Source organism: Eucalyptus grandis, chromosome 8 (genome assembly GCF_016545825.1).
Source record: "Eucalyptus grandis isolate ANBG69807.140 chromosome 8, ASM1654582v1, whole genome shotgun sequence".
NCBI classification, from domain to species: Eukaryota; Viridiplantae; Streptophyta; class Magnoliopsida; order Myrtales; family Myrtaceae; genus Eucalyptus; species Eucalyptus grandis.
Window position 1 is genome coordinate 60,855,454 of NC_052619.1, and position 18,902 is coordinate 60,874,355.

Here is an 18,902-nt window from a genome sequence, read left to right on the forward strand (position 1 = left end):
AATTTATAATGTGGGCCTTAATTTAGTGATTAACTGCTCAGCGATATGGACTTCACATTCGCGGCCATAGAATCTTCTCTTAATTATTCCCATTTAGACTAAAGTCATCGAAATTCCAAATAAAGTTTAAATAGATAGACATTTGAACGGCTATGAATTCACTTGATAAGTAATATCTTTTTCTCCAAATAATCTTAACATATAAATAATATAACTAAAAAAGGACCCTACTAAAGAGTAACTTTTATTTTCCTCGGCGGGCATTGGCCTACTTTTTTTTTTATAATTAATAAAAAATGAATAAATTTTATGACTCGTCAGACAAGATAGGCGACGTCGGCCGATAGCTTATTATTTTAAATTATTGTAAGCAAAGGTAATGTCATTACTGAGCAGATTCAGCTAAGACCCAAACTACAAATCAACTACCAAACACTTTCACATAATTAATTAATTATTTGTTTTTGTCGTTAATGCCGCTAAACCAAAATCTGTAAAAAGGGGTTATAGAGAAATGGCCGAATCTACAAATTAAAAAAAAAAAAAAAAAAAGCCCACGAGGAGTCCCTGACGTGGGACCTCGAAGAGGACAAAAATCGGTGAAAGGAAGACACGTCTCTGTGTCTGGCGTTCCGGAGAGGATCAAAATAAAAATAATACTACTAATTATAATAACGATAATAACAATGATAATAATGATGGTGATGATATAATAATACAGAAAAAATAAAATTAACCCAAAGCCACGTCTCGCTCGTCAGCCGACGGAGTCCCAACTTCAACTCTAAACGCCGGGAATCGTAATCTGCTGCTTTTTCGTTAATCCAACTTTTGCCTGCTAATTAATTGAAAAATTAGGAAGGTTTAACCGTCGACATGACGTGACTTGTAGTGTATTCTACGGAATTCATTTACTTAAGTTTGGTCTTTTCCTTTTTTTTTCAACCTCTTCTTTCTTGCAGCGTGCCCGGCGGTCGAAGCTTTTTCCACTACGGACAAGGAATGGATGTGGGGAAGTCTTAAAGACGTGATGGAGCAGGACCAGACGATGGACGATGATGATGACGATGATTAGGGCTTTTTTTCTCGAGATGTCTTTTCGCTAAATGCAAAGAGCTCAAAAGAGAGTAGGACAAGAAGAAAGGGCGTGGGGATTGAATACGCTCTCCCAACCGCTGATTTGGGAGATCCATGCTTGATCGTGAAGCAAAAGTAATTTATGATGAGTCGTTCAGATTGTGGAATGAATCCGATTCTTCGGTTAATTGGGAGATCGATTGATTTGATTCCAAGGAAGTTTTTGGGTCTAGCGAATTCAGTTTTATGGAATTGAGAGCTAACATTCCGAAACTGACCTATTTTGAAACTAATTAACTTTAGTGACACTTCACCGAATGTCACTTATTTATTTATTTTCTTTAAGAGGCCTCTTCAGCATTTTCAAATCCAAAAGACTAACCTAAAGTTGATTTTAAATCTATAGAGATGCTAAAACTAAGACCCTGAAAAATAATTCGGGTAAAAGAATAGTTAGATACTTTGAAAAATTGATTAGAAAAAAAAAGTTTTGAGAATGATTTCGAGGCTATAGAAGGCAGAATCTTTCGACTTGAATCAAATATGAAAGTAAAAGTAATAACAGTTGACTTGGTGTTCAATTGAACTCTAATAAACAAACAAATTTCCTCCAGTTGAGGTCTCCCCCTCAAGTGGTGGGTTAACAATTGTCAATTGTCAACTCTAATAAACAATTCTAATGGTAAGGACTGGGAATCAAATTGATCCTCCATGGTGGAAACTAACTAATCCAATTAGTAGGTCTCCCCCCTCGAGTATGAAAGTAATCGAGTGATGAATTTAACATTTGAGTTGGCCTGGTTGGTCCTACTGTCAACTCTAATAAACAATTCTAATGGTAAGGATTAGGAATCAAATTGATCCTCCATGGTGGAAACTAACTAATCCAATTAGTAGGTCTCCCCCCCTCAAGTATGAAAGTAATTGAGTGATGAATTTAACATTTGAGTTGGCCTGGTCGGTTCAATTGTCAACTCCAATAAACAATTCTAATGGTAAGCATTGGGAATCAAATTGATGCTCCATGATGGAAACTAACTAATCCAATCACTAGGTCTCCCCCCTCCAAAAAATAGTAGGTCTATACTAAGAAAAATGAATAATGACACAAAGCTCATAAAATTTTGTCCGATATGCAATTTGATTTATAAACTTTTAATCTATTAAATGTTGTCCATAAACTTTTGTCTAATATGCAATTTGATTTATAAAATTTAATCTATTCAATGTAGTCAATAAAATTTTGTCTAATATGTAATTTGATTTATGAACTTTTAAATTGTTCTACGTAGTTGTTGAATTTTTGGTATATGTCAAAGACAGACCTGAACCATATGAAAATACTCAACGTAGTCATTAGTCTTGAATAAATGAAAGGACTACATTAAAACATTTCATATAATACAGGAATTGTATCGAATATATACAAAAATTTGGGATTATATTGCACATCAGATTATAATTCACAGACTATCTGCGTCATTATCCAAAAAAAAGTATAGACTACCACTGTTACTTAACATTTCATCCTCACTAGTACAAATTTCAACAACAAATATGGTATCCTCCAATGGTTCATCCTCGGGGGAGGAGATGGATTCGAGATCATCATTGTCAAGATAAATCTCAATTATTTTCAAGAGTTTTCGAATCATATTTCCATGTACTTATTTCTTTCGACTCGCCTCGATACAGATAACCAAAACCCGCACTCGCCCTCTCCCGTTCAAAAAGTACAAACCCTCCGCGAGCACAAGAGTTTTTAACTCTCAATAAAATCAGTCCCTCCAAAAATTTGAATCCCACCAGTCACTTTTCCTGCGTGAGCGAAATGAAAGAAGAAGGAGCCAAACCAATTCAAAAAAGCCCGGACAGGGTCGAAAACGAAAAGAGACACCCGACCATTAATACCAAAAGGACCCCCTCTTCCCCCTTCCTCGCGCCGTTAATTCCGGCAAACGCCGTCAACCCCCGTCCGCACACCCGAAATTCTCCTTCTCCCCCACAGGATAGATAGAATCGAACTCGACAACGAGGTCAGCTAAAATTTAAATCTTTATTTAAAAAGAAAAGAAAGAAAGAGAGAGCAAATTACACCTACTGGAAAAAACCGCACTATATATAACCACCACCAACAGAGACAACGTTAAAAAAAAAAACTGTTTTTTTCTTTTCCCCTGTCTCTCTCTCTCTCTCTCTCTCTCTCTCCTTGGCTTGAGAAAAACCACAAAAAAAAAAAAAAAATGGAAATGCGTTCTTGTTAGTTTTCTGAGGAAAGAGAGGAGAAGAGGAGGAAAGGGTCGAAGGGTCGTCGGGAGATCTTGTCAGATCGGGGCGGGAGCCGGAGGGAATCGCCTGCATTCCATCCCTTTCAGGTCCTCATGAGGTTCTTGTTTCGGATTCGTGTCTAGTTCTTGCAATGCGGGTCAATCTCTTCCGCCTTGCCCCTCTTTTTGCTTCTCTTCTTCTGGTTCGGTTTTTTTGCGAAAGCTGTGGTCTTTTTCTAGTTTTTAATGAGATGGGGTGTTGGGTTTTCTGCCTTGTCATGAGTGGTTTGATTAGTGCATGCGAAATGTGCTCGAAAATGAGATTTTCTTGGTGTTCTTTCTCTATCTAAGCCTTCTGGGGTTTCTTTCAGTTAGATCCTCCAACGCTCAAACTTATTTTTTTTATTTGTTTCGCTCCATTTCTGTCCTGGGTCCTGCTGATTTTGCTTGCTTAAGTTTTTTCATGAATCAAGAATTTGTTTTTTTGGGGCCAATTTTTCTGCTTGTGTTGGTGCATCTTCTGCTTTTTGGTTTGTCCCTTTCTGCTGTTCAAGCAGAGAAAACGCTGAGAAGTCTAATCTGCGCGTCTTTATTAATGGTCTGGCATTTCTAGTTTTCCCCCAGTTCCCCCGAAATCTGTCCCTGTTTCTAACATCTTTTTCTGGTCCCGAAACTTGATTCTTGATCCTACTCAGGAACAACCGCCGTGCTGTTGCTTTTTCTGCTTTGTTGCTTTTGTTGCTTGAGTTAAACACGGAATTACCAGGTGATATTTGCACATGCTTAAGATTTTTGTGGTGGGGTGGGTTGCGAACTGAAATTGTCTGGCTAAGGTCGAGGCTCAGTCAACGTTGCGAGAGGAATTTTCAACGCTTCGCTTTTGAACTAGCTTTGTGGTGTGAAAAGGACATTCGGCCATTTTAAGTAGAATGGGCAATTAGCACGTCTCTCTGGGTTTGTCTTCCCTCGTGCAAGTGCTGGTTTTCCTTTTTCGTTTGCGTGCTTTGCAAATATTGTTTGGCCCTTCGGGAGCTTCATCACCACCTTTTCCAGCGATAGATTTGCAGTGATCCACGGTTTAAAGAGAGCTGTTAGGGGGAAAAGTATTAAGGGTTTTCTTCTTTTTGGCTTTGTCTTCGTGGGCTTTGACCGTAACTTGTGAAGGGAGAAAAGGTGTTCAGGGTTAGCTTCTCTTATGGAAGGATTAGCTTTGCTTGTGGAAGGAACTAGGTAAACACGATCAAGAACGGTTTAAATACCTGGGATGTAACTTGTTATAGAGCATGACCGGCAAAGTTGTTCTTCTGGGCTGGTTTCTTTCTTTGCCCTTTGCTGTTCTTTATTTCTGGGTTGTTTTGGGAGATATGTCGTGTGTAATTTTAGTCTGATGCATATGAGTAGATCGAATGAATTCGTTTACCTTTTGCTGGTTGCTATATGTTGCCTTTCCTTTTCTTAACTTTCTCATCTGCCGTTTTCAATTTTACCATGCAGTACCATGGGGAGGGAACTCAAAGATGTGGAGTTGGACAAGAAGGTTAATGGCCTTGCCATGATTGCAAATGGCGCTTCTTTTGAGAAAGTCCATGTTGCCCCCAGAATCCCAGAAGACAGCGTTGATAAGGAGTATGAGGTGAAGGAGTGCACAATAGAAAGTTCGGCGCTCGAAGAATGTCAAGAGAAGCAAGAGGTGCTGGGGGTTAAGAGCACGAACTTTGACGGTGATGTGGCTGATGAAAAGAACGAGAGGCTAGAGGATCAGAAGCTGAGCAACAATAGAAAGTCGAATCCTTCGGTGACGAAATCCAGTGCCAACGGCCGCACAAATCATACCGTTCCCCACCCATTCACGCTGGCTACTGAAAAGCGGAATAACTGTGTAACACGACATGTCGGAGCTGAATCTCCTGTCAGCATGAACTCACTGAATGCTAATAATATGAATTCACCTTTCAGAAGTCCCCAGGTAATTCCCGAGCGATCTTATATGCTTTTCATCTCTGCTCTGTAGAAGCAACTTATGGTTTGCCAGTAGTAAGGCAGTCTTTCATGTTAAAGGTAGGTATAAAGAACAATGATCCGAGCTTTACAAAAGTTCCAAGACACCCTTCGTAGTCCAAGTAGATAATATGGAGGAAATACCAGTGAAAAGGACTCTTTTTAAACTTATATTCCTGATAGATGACAATTTATTTTGTTCATGCCTGGAATGAAGAGATTGTGTCTGTGTTGATCGAGCACTAAAAGTTTGCTTAGTTTGGCATCATTCGATCCACTTAGTAAGCATCGTCGTTTTCCTTGCAAGCACGGATATACGCTTTTGTTGACAAATCCTGAATTTTTGTAGAACTACTTGATCTAACGAATATTCCTTCTTCTTTGGGTCATCCAGCCAAGCACACCTCCAATTTCAAGGAAGCCGCTGCAATCTAGTAATAAGAAGCATCAAGATGACGACGACAATTGGTCTGTCGCTTCCTCGTATCCTTTATGAACAGTATACTGATCGTCCAGTATGAGGAATGGCTAATATTTATTATATTAGTATAAACTCTGTTGTCCTTAACTTTGCATAGAGCTGCTGCATCTGTGCGAACAGTAAAATCAGTTAAATCCAAGATAACTGTTGGTTCAGCTCCGACATTTAGGTCCAGTGAACGTGCTGACAGAAGGAAGGAGGTAAGTTTCATGACACCTGTAATTTCCCTTTCATTGGCATCTATTGCCACATCCATTTTTTTTTTCCACCTATTCATTGCGTGTTTCTTCATATAGTTTTACATGAAATTGGAAGAAAAACACCGGGCTCTGGAGGCAGAGAAAAGTCAATGTGAAGCAAGGAACAAGGTATGTTCTTTTTCCGTACCTCTTGCTTTTGCTTGTGCATTTGTTCTGACTTTGCTCATGTCCTCTTCATTCTGACGATTAACTTCAATTTGAACTTTTTAAGAAATGGTTGATCAACTACTCTGATTTGTCCTTTGTATGATGAGTTTTTCAGGAAGAGCAAGAGGCTGCTATCAAGCAGCTCAGGAAGAACATGGTTGTTAAAGCGAAACCAGTGCCAAACTTCTATTATGAAGGGCCTCCTCCAAAAACTGAGCTTAAGAAGGTAATATTGATGGGTACTTATTGCACTCAGTATGGGAGAACTGTTGTGTCAAAAGTTGTGATTCTGGTAGGCATAGACTGTCAGGGATGTTAACCAGATATTCCTGTTTCTGTACTAGTTCTACATCTGGTAGGCGTGTAACAGGACTCCCGATACTTGAGCCTAGCCAGATATAAAATAGTTTGAATCTCTCTCTCTCTCCCTCTCCCTCTCAACACACACACACACACACATGCTGGTTAGTTGATTATGAAAAATTAGGATAAGAAGCCTGTTCAAGGGAATATCTTATATACTCTTAAGAGTACCACGGGACTTTTCATTTACTTATGAAAATCAACCAGCCCATGTACTGTTTGCGTCTCATTACTTCTTCACTGTCTAGTTTGAGTCATTATTAAATGAATTTCTCTGCTCTGGACTTTGACTTGAGGTGGGTCCTGTTATTTAAATTGATTCTACAACTACTATTTGAGCTTTTCTTGTGCCAGCTCTAATGAAAAGGATGGTTATACGTATTACAGCTGCCACTCACTCGGCCAAAGTCGCCAAAATTTGGCCGAAGAAAGAGCTGCAGCGATGCAGTCAACTCTGCACCAGAGGAAAAGGGCAAAGCCTGTGGCCGGGCACTCCGCCACAGCATTGGCAGTTGCAAACAAGAACCCAGCTCGGTCAATAGTCCCAAAACTCCAAAAACTAAGAATCAAGCGGGGATTCGATATGGTAACACCACGGCTAAAGTAAGAGAGCAGCCACATGAAGAAGAGACGGTGAACCCAACTTCTGCTCCTTGTAATATCCCGGAGCAAACAATTACCGATGTCGCAGTCCAATCGTGAGTGAAGCGTTTTCTCTCTCTTACATCTAACTTCAGTTGGGAAAATGAAGCAGACTACTCTCGAGTGTCTCGGTGCTGTTTAGGGCTCTTGCAAGGAAAATAGCCTGTTTTCTTGTCATCCGAAGACAGCTTATTTGTTGTGGTGAATTGTATATGTTTATTTAACTCTGTCGCATCGATGATGTTGTTGAGGGAAAAAGGAACTTGTTATATCATTACATATTCGGAGAGTTGGTGCCTTCCGTTGTGAACTGTACTAGTACTAGTGTTTCTGGGGAAGAAGAGTGACTATTTGTGTAGTTATAGAAACTATATAATCTTGGTCCTTTCCTTTTGATGCAAACTTCATGTTACATGTCGTGTTTGGAATGTCGAGGGAAGAGAAACGAAGCTTCTTCTGTGGCTGTCGTGATATGAACAAGTTGCCTGTAATGAAATGCCCTGTACAATGCTTTCCTCTAAGGTGAGAGGAAAGCTCAGCAGTGCCTTGTAGAAGCACTTGGGAGCAAGAGAAAAGGCTGGAAAGGATGAGCATATATAAGCAGGCGTTTGCCAGCGGGATAAGACGTGGACAACTCAATCGGCTCCAGTGTGGATGAAAATGTTTCCATCTAAGATTATATATCGAAGTCTGTTAGAATGAAAAGAATTTCCTTTTATCTTTCTAAGAAGCATACAATAGCGCCATCGCCATCTTGCTCTGGCTCTCCTCTTGTTAGAGACCACCGTAGCGGGGGTCGCCTGGACATCGGTGCTCTCCCTTTGTGCAGCATTGATGACTGGCAGGATAAACACAATAACCACGATGGTGGTCGACAATCATGATACGTGGCTGACTAACCTATAGTTCATCGGGTTTCGAAATTCGGTGTTATTTGTGTGATTTCTGCAACTTTTATTCATTGTTTTTTGAATCTATTCAGCGGTTTAAGCTAGAACTTGGTAAAAGGAGAAGAGTTTTGATGGCCGTCAATGCAACCTCGACTAAATTGGTAGTGAAAAATGGCAGTTAGAAAAGAAGGATATATAAAATAATGGGATAATAATGCAAATAATTCCTAAGTTTTGATTCAATGTATGATGTGATTTATGAACTTCTAAATTATTGAATATAATTTTTGAATTTTAGCCCAATGTTTAATGTAATTCTTGAACTTTTAATGCGTTCAATATAATTTGTAGACTTTTGATATGCATTTAACTTAGTTCTTGAATTATATAAAATTGTTGAATGTTATCTTTATTTAATTCAATTTCAGGAGCAATATTAAACGTTTTCATATAATTCAGGGTTTAAGTTGAATATATATTAAAAATTTATAAATCATATTAAACAAATTAAATATTCAAAAATTACATTATGCATTAAATTAAAAAATTAAAGTTTCAAAATCACCACACACATTCAAAGTTCATGCATCATTCATATCATTTTCCTAAAATCATTTGTCTGACAATTGCCTCTTGAAGGGTGGTGAGGTCTATCAAAGTGGGTCAAATAACCAGTTTTTTTCTCTCATTTGATGCTTAAAACATGCTAAAAAGTGGGTCAATTTACTGAAGTTTGGAGGGCAAAAGGGACCGGTTCTTCCTCTTCCCGCAATCGACCCTGCAAAAACCAGCATCCGAGAAAGGCAGAGAACTCTGGAAGATAAGCATCAAGCTCGGTTAAACTTTCCTCTCCAAGAGTCATGGCCACCACCACACTCTTTCCTTTCATCGCCTCCACTCCGTTCCTCCTCCAACCCCTCAAGGCTCGCCAAACCCACAAGCCACTCCCTCTCCTTCCAAGCCTTTCATACTCTGCACTTCCCAGAACAGACCCGGTTCAAGTTCCAAGAAGCATTCCATGAACGGCGGCAGACCCACCTCCAAGAACCGCAGAAGATCGTCTTACGGGACGTCCAGGAGGTCCATCCTCAAGAAAACGTTCAACCAGGAGCAGGTGGATTTCACTGCTCCAATCCCTGACGACCCTATCGTCGGAATCATTGGAGGAGGCATGTCTGGCTTGATTTGTGCCCTGAATTTGGAGAAGAGAGGGATCAAGTCCACGGTTTTCGACACGGTTGGTTAGTTTTTTCCCTCGCTCCTCGGAGTTTCGTCCTAATCTTGGGCAGCAACAAGCTGAAGTTCCGTACTTTCGTATTGCCTGAAGTTTCTGTGCTATATATCGTTTTACTCTTGCAACTCAACGATGAAATTTAAGTTTCAAACGCTTGACTCTGCTTAAGAAAACACGTTTGGTCGGAGAAGGATGTAACCGTGGATGACAACTTTCGGTGGGATACATTGTTTAGAGGTTTATTGTAGTGTTGTTGGTCTAGGGAATTCATGGTCTGGGAGGAAGGATGGGAACAAGAGTGATAGAACCTCAGCAGCTGGTATTTGACCATGCGGCGCAGTTTTTTATGGTGAGCGATGCTCGTTTTGCCGAGATTGTTAATGATTGGCGGGAAAAAGGCCTGGTTGAAGAGTGGCAGGGTACCGTTGGAGAGCTTGAAGCTGGTGGTCAGTTTGTTCCGCTACCTTCTTCTCCACCAAGGTACATTGGTGTGAATGGAATGCGGCCTCTAGCTGACTCATTGTTGATGGAGGTAACTCATGTGACATCAGGCATATGCTTGTGTCCTCTCTCCTCTTCCGCTGTTGTTGATGCTTTGTTAAAAATCTCACCTTGTTAAGAACATGATTGTGGACTAAGATGTCATGGTGCAATCTAGGGAAAAATTGAGAGCTATTTGTCAGAACTAATTGAATTTGACCTTGGCAAGTGCTTCAATTAGGCTATGCACGTTGTTATATTATGATGGTAGTTAACAATGCTCTAGTGATATTTCGAGAGTGGTTTTGCTAAGATATTGAGAAATGAGTTCTCATGATCTGCTAAGTGCTTTCTGGACAGTCAACCCTGCAGTCTCATTGGATAATATTTTGTGGAAGATATAACTCGATTTTCTTATTATTTTGGATGAACTCTATTGGCCATTTTTCTGGCCTTTTCCTTTCTTTTTGGGTTTTCTGGTGCTAACCAGCTAAAGTTTGAAACTTTATGCAGACATCTATGGTAAATGTGGTGAGACCTTGCTGGATAAGCAAACTGGAGCCATTTAATGGAATGTGGCATTTGAGTGAGAATGGAAAGCATTGTGGGCAGTTTGATGCTATTGTTATAGCACATAATGGTAAGCTTCAGTATCTCTTCAAATAGCCAATTTCTTATGGAATTAGTTAGTTAGTAACAATTCTGAGTTGATTTTCAAGATCCAGCTAAAATATAATGTGTTGATTTTCAAGATCCAGCTAAAATATAATGTGCACTTTCTTGGTCAGCAATAATTCCCACTTTGTATTTCAATTGATTTTGTTATTCATTATCCCCGTCTTGAGGACTGGTATATAATCGAATTCGTTCCTATTGTCGATGTTATGTTATGTATCTGGAGGGCTATCTGTGAAATGATGATGCATAGTTTTACTTTTTTTTTGCTCCACTTTGATGGCCATTGTCTCTTGGGTTCACCAAATTGTGTAGAGGAAGATACACCTGACTCTACACATTATGAGATTGCATATGCTGTACTCTTGAAACTGCTCATGTGCATGTTATAGAGTTTCAATTGAAGTGTTTGGAAGGAATTGGGGTACTTTATCTTGCTTATGGTGATGCATTCTCTGACAAACAGGCAAATGTGCGAATCGCCTCCTAGCTTCCTCAGGGTTGCCATTAATTGCTAGGCAAATGAAGGTACTTGAGTCTAATCATGTTATGAAATAGAGATTCTTGAGCTCTTATACTTAATGAGATGGCTGGTCCATTAACTGCAGAGACTGGAACTTAGTTCTATATGGGCTCTCCTTGCAGCATTTGAGGATCCACTTCCTCTTCCAAGTAACACAGTGACTCCACCTTTTGAAGGGGCCTTTGTGAAAGGTGTTGACTCTATCTCATGGATGGCCAATAATTCGAGAAAACTTCTGAAGTCTCCGGATAATGGCCCATACTGTTGGACCTTTTTCAGCACATCAGCTTATGGAAAACGAAACAAGGTCCCACAGGTTGGTTATGGCTTGTATATCTGAGTAGAGGGAAATTATCATGTCTTAAATAGTCAAGCTGTGCCACTTTATATTTTGCTTACTGCTGGTCCAAACAACTGTTGGCCGTGCTTGTTCCATAGAGAATGTACTGGCCATTAATCGATACCATAGAAAATGATTGGGATGCCAGTGCCAGAAATACTTGTCAATTGACTCCCAGTTATCGAATTGCTACTGAACATTCTGCCTGAAAAAATTAATGTGGGTTTGATATTAAACTGCATTGCTTCATCTATTAAGGATGCATGTTTGACTCGACGTGTATCACATAGGAAAATATTCCAGTTGCCACAGCTGAGAAGGTGAAAGCAGGTATGCTGGCGGGTGTCGAAATGGCTCTTGGACTGCCAGAAGGATTGCTTCCGAAACCAATTTATACACGTGTCCAGCTCTGGTGAGTAAATTACTTGCTCTTTCAACTTCGATTCACAATTCTGTTGAATGAAGATCAATATGAGGGCAAAAGGACACTGACCTGTATACCTGGTTAAACTACACGTTGTCCCGTCTTTTCAAGAACCTGAATTTCCGACAATAACACCATTGGACCTGTATCACCTAGCACTTCTCTAGAGATGGAGATAGTTTCGTTCCATCAATCGTAAAAGTTCCATGATTGATCCATCAAAATGAGAACCTGGCATGATCATGACTTGGTTTCTAGATACTTTTATGCAGTACAGATAGCTTTAGAAGCAAGATAATCAGATATACAGGCTAGCCTTCATCTCGTTTCTTTTAAGCTTCTACTTATATTGGTGATGCTTTTCAATAGCATATATAATCTGGTACAGGGGTGCCGCACTGCCTATGAACAGCCCCGGGATCCCCTGCATCTTTGACCCTCGTGGAAGAGCTGGGATATGTGGTGATTGGCTACTGGGTTCTAGCCTAGAGTCAGCAGCTTTAAGTGGCATTGCTCTTGCCAATCAGGTACGTGTTTTAGTGTCCCGCTTTTACCTTTTAACTTCACTGAAATTTTCTATCACTGGATACTAGATTTCCAGTTCTAGTATACATTTATTTAACTGTGTGCTGTAAAGAGAATTATCTCTATTTTGCTAGTCTATAGGATTTGTTTAGTCTTCCAATAGAAATAAAATTTTAATAATGTATGAATAATGTTAATTGCTATACTTTGAGATGCAGGTTGCTGACTACTTTCAAGGCGGTGGAGCTCGGCCCGAGGAGTTTGCTGTTGGGTTACACCAGGAGTTTCAACCACTGAAAGGCCATGACATCGGACAATTTCCTGGATTGGACTCAGAAACGCAAAAAGATGGAGTTCAGAATTATCAGTTTACTACATGAAGATGGGGCTCAGATGTGGTGAGTCTTAACTGCTGTCTTTGCACTCATGATCCCAGAAGCCGAACTTACTTGCAGATGCTGTCCGATGTCTAATCCGCGCTTGGCTCATGCATCGAGTGAACATCGTCAGATGTCACAAATTCAGTAAATTCTTGTGCAGTTGTACTGCTCAAGAATGGTTAGCCGACATTAATGAAAGTTGATAGTCAAGGGCCAAAATTTGATATCCACTGTAGCCAATGCATTGGCTCTTTGTAACGTGCGCGCACGACTTGGCAAGGGTCATTTTGTGTTTTCGTGCTCTCTATATTGAATGCAACAATGATTCAAAAAGGCCAAGTGGCTAACTGACGTGCTCTCTATGCTGGTTTCATCTTGAACCTATGCTTGTGTATAACTTGCATCATTCTTGTCTCGAGTCAGGTTGTTCGGTAGTAGGAAGAATGATACCGCGCTGGCGTGACTTCAAACATCTTACAAGGATATGTACTTCCTTAGACACCATTATCCTGCCAAAAACAATGAGTTGCTAAATATTAATTCAGACCGTGGTCCGTCCTTTGTTCCGCTTTGCAGGGATTGATTTGCTCGAGATTGATCAAATATGGTAGCAAATATGTACTAGGAAACCATACACAATCAGTGGTGCAAAGTCTACGCCATTCGGGCGTAAACAAATTGTCGTGCTAGAGCCGGCCTCGGTTGCGTGGAACACGCGCTCATCACCCGTCAGAAAACGAAGGCAATTCAGTTGACTCTGTGGGGAACTTGAATTCCAATCTTTCACTTTTGAAAAGAAAAATGACATCTCAATGTCCAAGACATCGAGTAATATATATATTTCTCTTCAGTGCCACGTTACCTGCTTGAACGAAAAACCCAAATGAAAACAATGCAGAATCACCATAAATCAGCAGTTCCTCCCGCGACCCATTCCAAGCTCTTGGCGGTTTTCGAATTTTTGAAAACGTAACCTTAGAGAGCTTCGAAGGGGAGATTGTACTTTCAGAAAAGCAAATCTGGCTCCAGTTAAGTTCAAAAAAGTTACTCATTTTTCCCCCCGTTTTTTCTCCGCTGCAAAATTTGGATGCGAAAGCGATAATTCCTTGTTTTCTATGGCTGGGAAAACTGCTGCAAACGAGAGCTGCAGAGAGCATCGATACGGACGAACCACATGGGGGACCCACTTTCGTACGGTCCACTAGAGACCACTACCCATCTCGACTTTTTCATCGGAATCCTTACGTAAGACTAATCAATGCCTCTGCTCATTCTGCATCGCTGAGAATGGCTGGAACACTTTCGCTTTCGGTGAGAAAGAAATGGAACGACGCCGGAACCAGAAGAAGAAGAAACCTCCATTAGAGCGCCCCGAAGTCAGAGCTTTTTCGATTCCCTCACTATCAAACACAAACCCATCTACTAATAATCATCTCTCCTAGAAAAGCTTACATAGAATAGAAACATGGGGCTAACAAGAATAGAGTTAGCACGATTCGAAAACCAAAAGGAAAAAGAAAGGAAGAAAGAAAAGGGCTGCTGCTATGTCAACTGTCGCCAAACCATCTTCTTCTATACACAACCAAATCCTCAACTCTAAAATCCCGTCCCCTACGCTAGAGTAAAGAACAGAGCGCCAGCGGCTCACTTCTTCGCCTTCTTCACCGGCGTCTTCACGCTCTTGGGCTTCTTCACGGGCGTCTTCTTCGGCTTCGCCGCGGCCACCTTCTTCACGGCCTTCTTCGTCGGCGTCGCCTTCGCGGAGGTCTTCGCCGCCTTGGCCACGGGCTTCAACTTCGGCTTCTCGGCCGCCTTCCTCTTCGCACCCGCCGCGGCTTTCGGCTTCGCGGCTGCCTTGGGCTTGGCAGCGGCGGCTTTCGCCTTGGGAGCAGCCGCCTTCGGCTTCGCGACGGTCTTCGGCTTGGACTTGGGCTTGGCAGCAGCAGCAGCAGCCGGCTTCGCCTTGGGCTTGGCCACGGCGGCGGCGGGGGCCGCCTTGGCAGCGGCGGGGGGCAGCTTGAACGAGTTCTTGACCTTGACGAGCTTCCCGGAGGCGACCTGCCGCCGCAGCTGGACCAGCAGGAGCTTCCTGAAGTTGGCCGGCAGCTTCTTGTGCTTCTCCTCCACGAACTTCTGGATGGCGTACTGGCTCGACCCGGTGCGCTCCTTCAGCGTCACGATGGCGTCCGTTATCATCTGCAAAACGACACCAATAAGCAATAACCCACCAAATCAAGACCCGCGAATTGGCCACGAAATGCGCGGAAAAATCAGGACTTGCTAGCGACCCAGAATTCCGCATACCTCGAAGAATGGAGGGTGCGAGGACGGGGATCGAGACTTCTTCGCAGCCACGGCAGCCATTGGAGAGAGCTTGCGTTTGCGTGAGACGATGTTCGGAGAGGTAGAGAGAGAGAGAAGGCGCTGGCGAGTTATGAGAGAGAAGGCGCTGGCGAGCTGGGAGTTTATATAGCAGGAGAGAGAATGGAGCGGAGAGTTCTGATTGGACGACGCGAGGGCGACGAGGATCGAGGCGGTTTGGGGGTTTGAATGCGGGCCGTCGGATGAGCTGGGGTATCTAAGGTGGGGAGGACGCCACTTGGCGGTTAGGCTTTCGGATTAGTGCGGCTTGCCTCCGTTTTGGATAGTGGCAAAAGTTTGGGGGGAGGCGGTGAGGCTTAGGAAGGAGGGGGTGTGCTTTTGGGTTTGATTTGGGATGAAAGAGGGTGGAGATGGAGTGGATGGAATTTAATGGGATTTGATGGGGGGATAGACTGAGATGTGTGCTTTGCAATGGTGGTTTTTGCATGGTGAATTTGGTTGGGTGGGATGGGAGAAATCGATCGGGAATACGGTGAGGTTCGCAGGAGCTGAGCGTGGTTTTTTTCGTAGTAAGTTTTTTTTTTCTCTCGAGGAGTTGGTGTGATTTTTGAAGGAGACGACGCCGTGGCTGTTCGGGAAGTTGGGAATGGTGATCTGGGCGGACATGATAGGATTTGAGAATTTATGACTAGTCACGTTAAAGATGTATCGAGAATATTTGGTTGCCGATCTATCATATTCACAATTATTAGGGATAAAATTGAATGGGATGCCGTGAATACTTTTGATGTTTATTGAAAGACACTTTATTTCTTGTATATGATTAAAAAAAGGGTTAAACGGTTTACATTTTTGAATCGAGAAAAAAACGACAACTTCAAAATGGTTATTATTGATGAAAATCATGTCTCTAATACTTGGAACTATTGGGAATGAAGTCAAGTGAGATATTATGGACACTTTTGGCATTTCTTGAACGACGCTTTACTTGTTTATGATTAACAACTTATATTTCAAGATTAAGAAAATATGATGACGCTTAAATGGTTATTATTAATCAAAATCGAGTATTTGCTCCAAATTTAATGGGATGTTATGAAACTGATGAGCATTGTTGCTATAAAAAAACCCCTTTGAATGCCTCGAAGAAGGAATCTCTCTTTGGAGATCTGCATAATTGGATGTGATTGGAATGTCGACGGTTTATTGAACGTTTTGTTTATTTCCATAAAATCAAACATTGACTTTCCAAATCAAGAAGCAACAGCGATGTATGGAAAACGCTCGTTGCAGAAAGAAAATCAACTTCGCCATCAAATCATGCGATATCAAGAAATCTTTTCGAGCAACTGTTTTAGGTTACGAGAAAATCTAAATTACTTTCATCGAGGGAAGAGTTTATTCCCAGTGAGTGTGTTTGTTTCCTTGATTTATTTACCTTTACGACTACGGATGATTGTGACAATATCGATTCGCTTGATAGGCAAAGAAAAGAATCACTTCCACGTGAAATTCCTGCCATCATAGTAGCATGTTTAGAAGGAAAAAAGGACCTCGAATAATGGATACCGTTCATGAAACATGCTATCGGCCAATCGAATCTAGCTTAAATAGATGGAAAATGCACCACGGATGTAGTATGTCATGAGACGAACGAATTAGATAAATCAAAGATGATCAAAAAGCCTTCGATTTGTTGTAACAATTGTTTGTTTTCAAAGAGTTGACTGTTAGCTTTTTCGAATCAAGAAAACATGACCATTTTGAAGCACTAGTCCCGAAGAGAATAATTAAAACCTTATGTAATGAATCCAATCGAAATTTAAGTCTTTGTCAAATAAGTGCAGTCAAATCATATTGATTTTGATTATTTAGGCATATGCCGATCAATACAAACATGAGAAATGAATCTAACTTATCATGGTCAGACACCAGTTGAAATGTTGCTATGTAGTTGATCTCCGATCTTCTCTAAATGTTTGAATTTGAGAGCTCATCATGCCTCGCCACGAAAGATAAATATGTTTGTTTCTTTGAAAATTTCATGATGAAGAAATATATATTTCAAGAAAATCAATTTTTTTAAAAATGATTAATTTTTATTTGTTTAGTGGTTCACGGAAAATGATTTCCTTCTCGTTAGAAGGGAAGTTGTTTTCCTTAATCTAAGTATGTTAATTTTAGACCATGGAAAATGTTTGTTTAAATCAATTAGATTTTCATTATCCAAACATTGGAAAATAGGAAACAATATTTTGAAAACAATTTCCACAAATTTTTTTGTTAAAAGCATTCTCCTCATTTTTCAATGTTTGGATTGCTTGGGGAAACAAGTCAATAGAATTTTTTCGTGATCAACAAAAAAATTTGTGTTTAATTTCAAGATTATGATTTCCTTTTTTAAAAATTAGAAATCATTTCTCAAAATATGACTAAATATTGACATTTGGATTAAAGACCTCAACACTCGAGCATGGTCCATGATGCTCATGCATGGGTCCTTGACAATCGACCTTAGGCCCAAAGGCTAGGCTTGAGACCTTGATGCCTATGCCTGAGTCATCGACACTCATGCTCAAGTAACTAGCTCTTGGGCTCGGGTTAATTGAGGTTGTATTTAGTTCCTTAACAGTTGGGCCCAAGTCCACAAAAAGGTTGAGCCTAAATTCCTAAAGGCTAGGCCCAAGACCTTGATGCTCATGCTTGTGATCATGATTGTGTTTGGGTACCTGACTCCTACATCAAGTCATTGATGCTTGAGCTTATGTCCATAGAGACCAAGGCCAAAACCCCCAATGCTCGTGCTCGTCTCCATAGAGGTTGACTATAGGACCCTAGTGCCTATACCTAGGTCTTAGGAGTCCATGTTTGGGTACCTAACTCCTGCACCCAAGTTATTGGCGCTTGGGCCCAAGTCTCACAAGCCATGTATGGGTGTTTGACTCTTGTCCTCGAGTCATTGACACCTTGACTTGAGTCTCTTGAGGCTAGGCTTGGGATCCTCATCCAGTGTTTTTGTTCACGTTCCCAACTCTTGTGCTCGAGTCTCTGGTGCTTGTATTTGAGTCATTAGTGCTCATACCTAGGTCCTTGATAGGCATACATAGGTATCGGACTTTTGCACTTGATTTTTCACTAAAAATTGCGCTCAAGTCTCTTGAGGCCAGGCTGGGGATCTTGATGCCTGTGCTAGAGTCCTTAATTGACATGCTCAAATACTAGTTCTCGCGTCTAAGACATCAACTCCCATGCTCAAGTCTTGGGGGCTTGTATTTGAGTCATTAGGGCTCATACCTTGGTCCTCAATACGCATGCATGGGTACAAGACTTTTGCGCTCGATTCAATTGCACTTGAGTCTCTTGAGGGTAGGCTCGGGATCTTGATGCCCATGCTAGAGTCCTCAACCGAGGTGCTCAAATACCCAATTATAGACATCAACACCCAGCCTAGGTCCATAGACATTGGGCTTCAGACTCTTGAGATTAGGCTTGGGACCACAATACTCATGCTTGAGTCCTCAGTGGCTATGCTTGAGTACTTGACTCCCATGCCCAAGTCAAGACCCTAGTAAGGGGACGTAGTGCTTGTGCTTGGGTGCCTAGTGGCCATGCTTAGGTAGCTAGCTACTGTACCCAAGTCATTAGTGCTCGCTCAAGACTAGTTCCTTGGTGACTAGGTGCAAGTCCATAGAGGTTGGACTCAAGTCTCTTGAGGTCGTGCCCTAGACCTCAACGGTTGTGCTTGGATACCCAACTTTCACACCCAAGTCATCGGCATCTCGGCCTAGGTCCACCAAGGTAAGGGAATCAAGTCCCTGGTGCCCATGCCTAGGATCCCATGTTAAGATTTGAGAAACCTCAGCTCCTATGATGG

The 18,902-nt window shown here is 41.4% G+C and overlaps 3 protein-coding genes across 7 annotated transcripts; 2 read left to right on the plus strand and 1 right to left on the minus strand.

The window, feature by feature from the left end:
- The first annotated feature begins 3,249 nt into the window (after positions 1-3,249).
- On the plus strand, positions 3,250-7,698 carry LOC104415419 (protein WVD2-like 2). 4 transcript variants are annotated; one of them, XM_010026702.3, is made up of 7 exons: positions 3,250-3,502; positions 4,839-5,310; positions 5,737-5,825; positions 5,921-6,023; positions 6,120-6,191; positions 6,346-6,456; positions 6,981-7,698. In XM_010026702.3, exons 2-7 carry the CDS (start codon positions 4,843-4,845, stop codon positions 7,293-7,295), a joined length of 1,158 nt encoding a protein of 385 aa, XP_010025004.1. In that variant the 5' UTR covers positions 3,250-3,502; positions 4,839-4,842; the 3' UTR covers positions 7,296-7,698. The 4 variants fall into 4 exon arrangements, with proteins under 4 accessions (XP_010025004.1, XP_010025002.1, XP_010025003.1 ...); XM_010026700.3 differs by having other exon boundaries at positions 3,250-3,463; XM_010026701.3 differs by having other exon boundaries at positions 3,251-3,452.
- Positions 7,699-8,880: 1,182 nt separating this feature from the next.
- LOC104415418 lies at positions 8,881-13,053 on the plus strand. 2 transcript variants are annotated; one of them, XM_010026698.3, is made up of 8 exons: positions 8,881-9,362; positions 9,622-9,891; positions 10,353-10,479; positions 10,981-11,042; positions 11,123-11,353; positions 11,668-11,789; positions 12,190-12,328; positions 12,545-13,053. In XM_010026698.3, the coding sequence occupies exons 1-8, from the start codon at positions 9,144-9,146 to the stop codon at positions 12,704-12,706; spliced, it is 1,332 nt and encodes a 443-aa protein (XP_010025000.2). In that variant the 5' UTR covers positions 8,881-9,143; the 3' UTR covers positions 12,707-13,053. The 2 variants fall into 2 exon arrangements, with proteins under 2 accessions (XP_010025000.2, XP_039155019.1); XM_039299085.1 differs by having other exon boundaries at positions 9,224-9,366.
- A 989-nt stretch (positions 13,054-14,042) lies between these two features.
- On the minus strand, positions 14,043-15,143 carry LOC104415421 (histone H1). Its single transcript, XM_010026705.3, has 2 exons — positions 15,011-15,143; positions 14,043-14,902 (listed from the first exon to the last, which is right to left on the minus strand). Exons 1-2 carry the CDS (start codon positions 15,068-15,070, stop codon positions 14,351-14,353), a joined length of 612 nt encoding a protein of 203 aa, XP_010025007.2. The 5' UTR covers positions 15,071-15,143; the 3' UTR covers positions 14,043-14,350.
- Positions 15,144-18,902: the final 3,759 nt, after the last annotated feature.

What these genes read in the sequence shown, in the direction of transcription:
- LOC104415419 (XM_010026699.3), top strand. Translation starts at nt 4,540, where the DNA reads ATGGAAGGATTAGCTTTGCTTGTGGAAGGAACTAG. An exon ending in CACCTTTCAGAAGTCCCCAG is followed by an intron (nt 5,311 to 5,736) that starts GTAATTCCCGAG and finishes TGGGTCATCCAG; the next exon opens with CCAAGCACACCTCCAATTTC. An exon ending in GTGCTGACAGAAGGAAGGAG is followed by an intron (nt 6,024 to 6,119) that starts GTAAGTTTCATG and finishes TTCTTCATATAG; the next exon opens with TTTTACATGAAATTGGAAGA.
- LOC104415418 (XM_010026698.3), top strand. Translation starts at nt 9,144, where the DNA reads ATGAACGGCGGCAGACCCACCTCCAAGAACCGCAGAAGATCGTCTTAC. An exon ending in TATACACGTGTCCAGCTCTG is followed by an intron (nt 11,790 to 12,189) that starts GTGAGTAAATTA and finishes AATCTGGTACAG; the next exon opens with GGGTGCCGCACTGCCTATGA. An exon ending in GCATTGCTCTTGCCAATCAG is followed by an intron (nt 12,329 to 12,544) that starts GTACGTGTTTTA and finishes TTTGAGATGCAG; the next exon opens with GTTGCTGACTACTTTCAAGG.
- LOC104415421 (XM_010026705.3), bottom strand. Translation starts at nt 15,070, where the DNA reads ATGGCTGCCGTGGCTGCGAAGAAGTCTCGATCCCCGTCCTCGCACCCT. An exon ending in CGCACCCTCCATTCTTCGAG is followed by an intron (nt 14,903 to 15,010) that starts GTATGCGGAATT and finishes GTCGTTTTGCAG; the next exon opens with ATGATAACGGACGCCATCGT.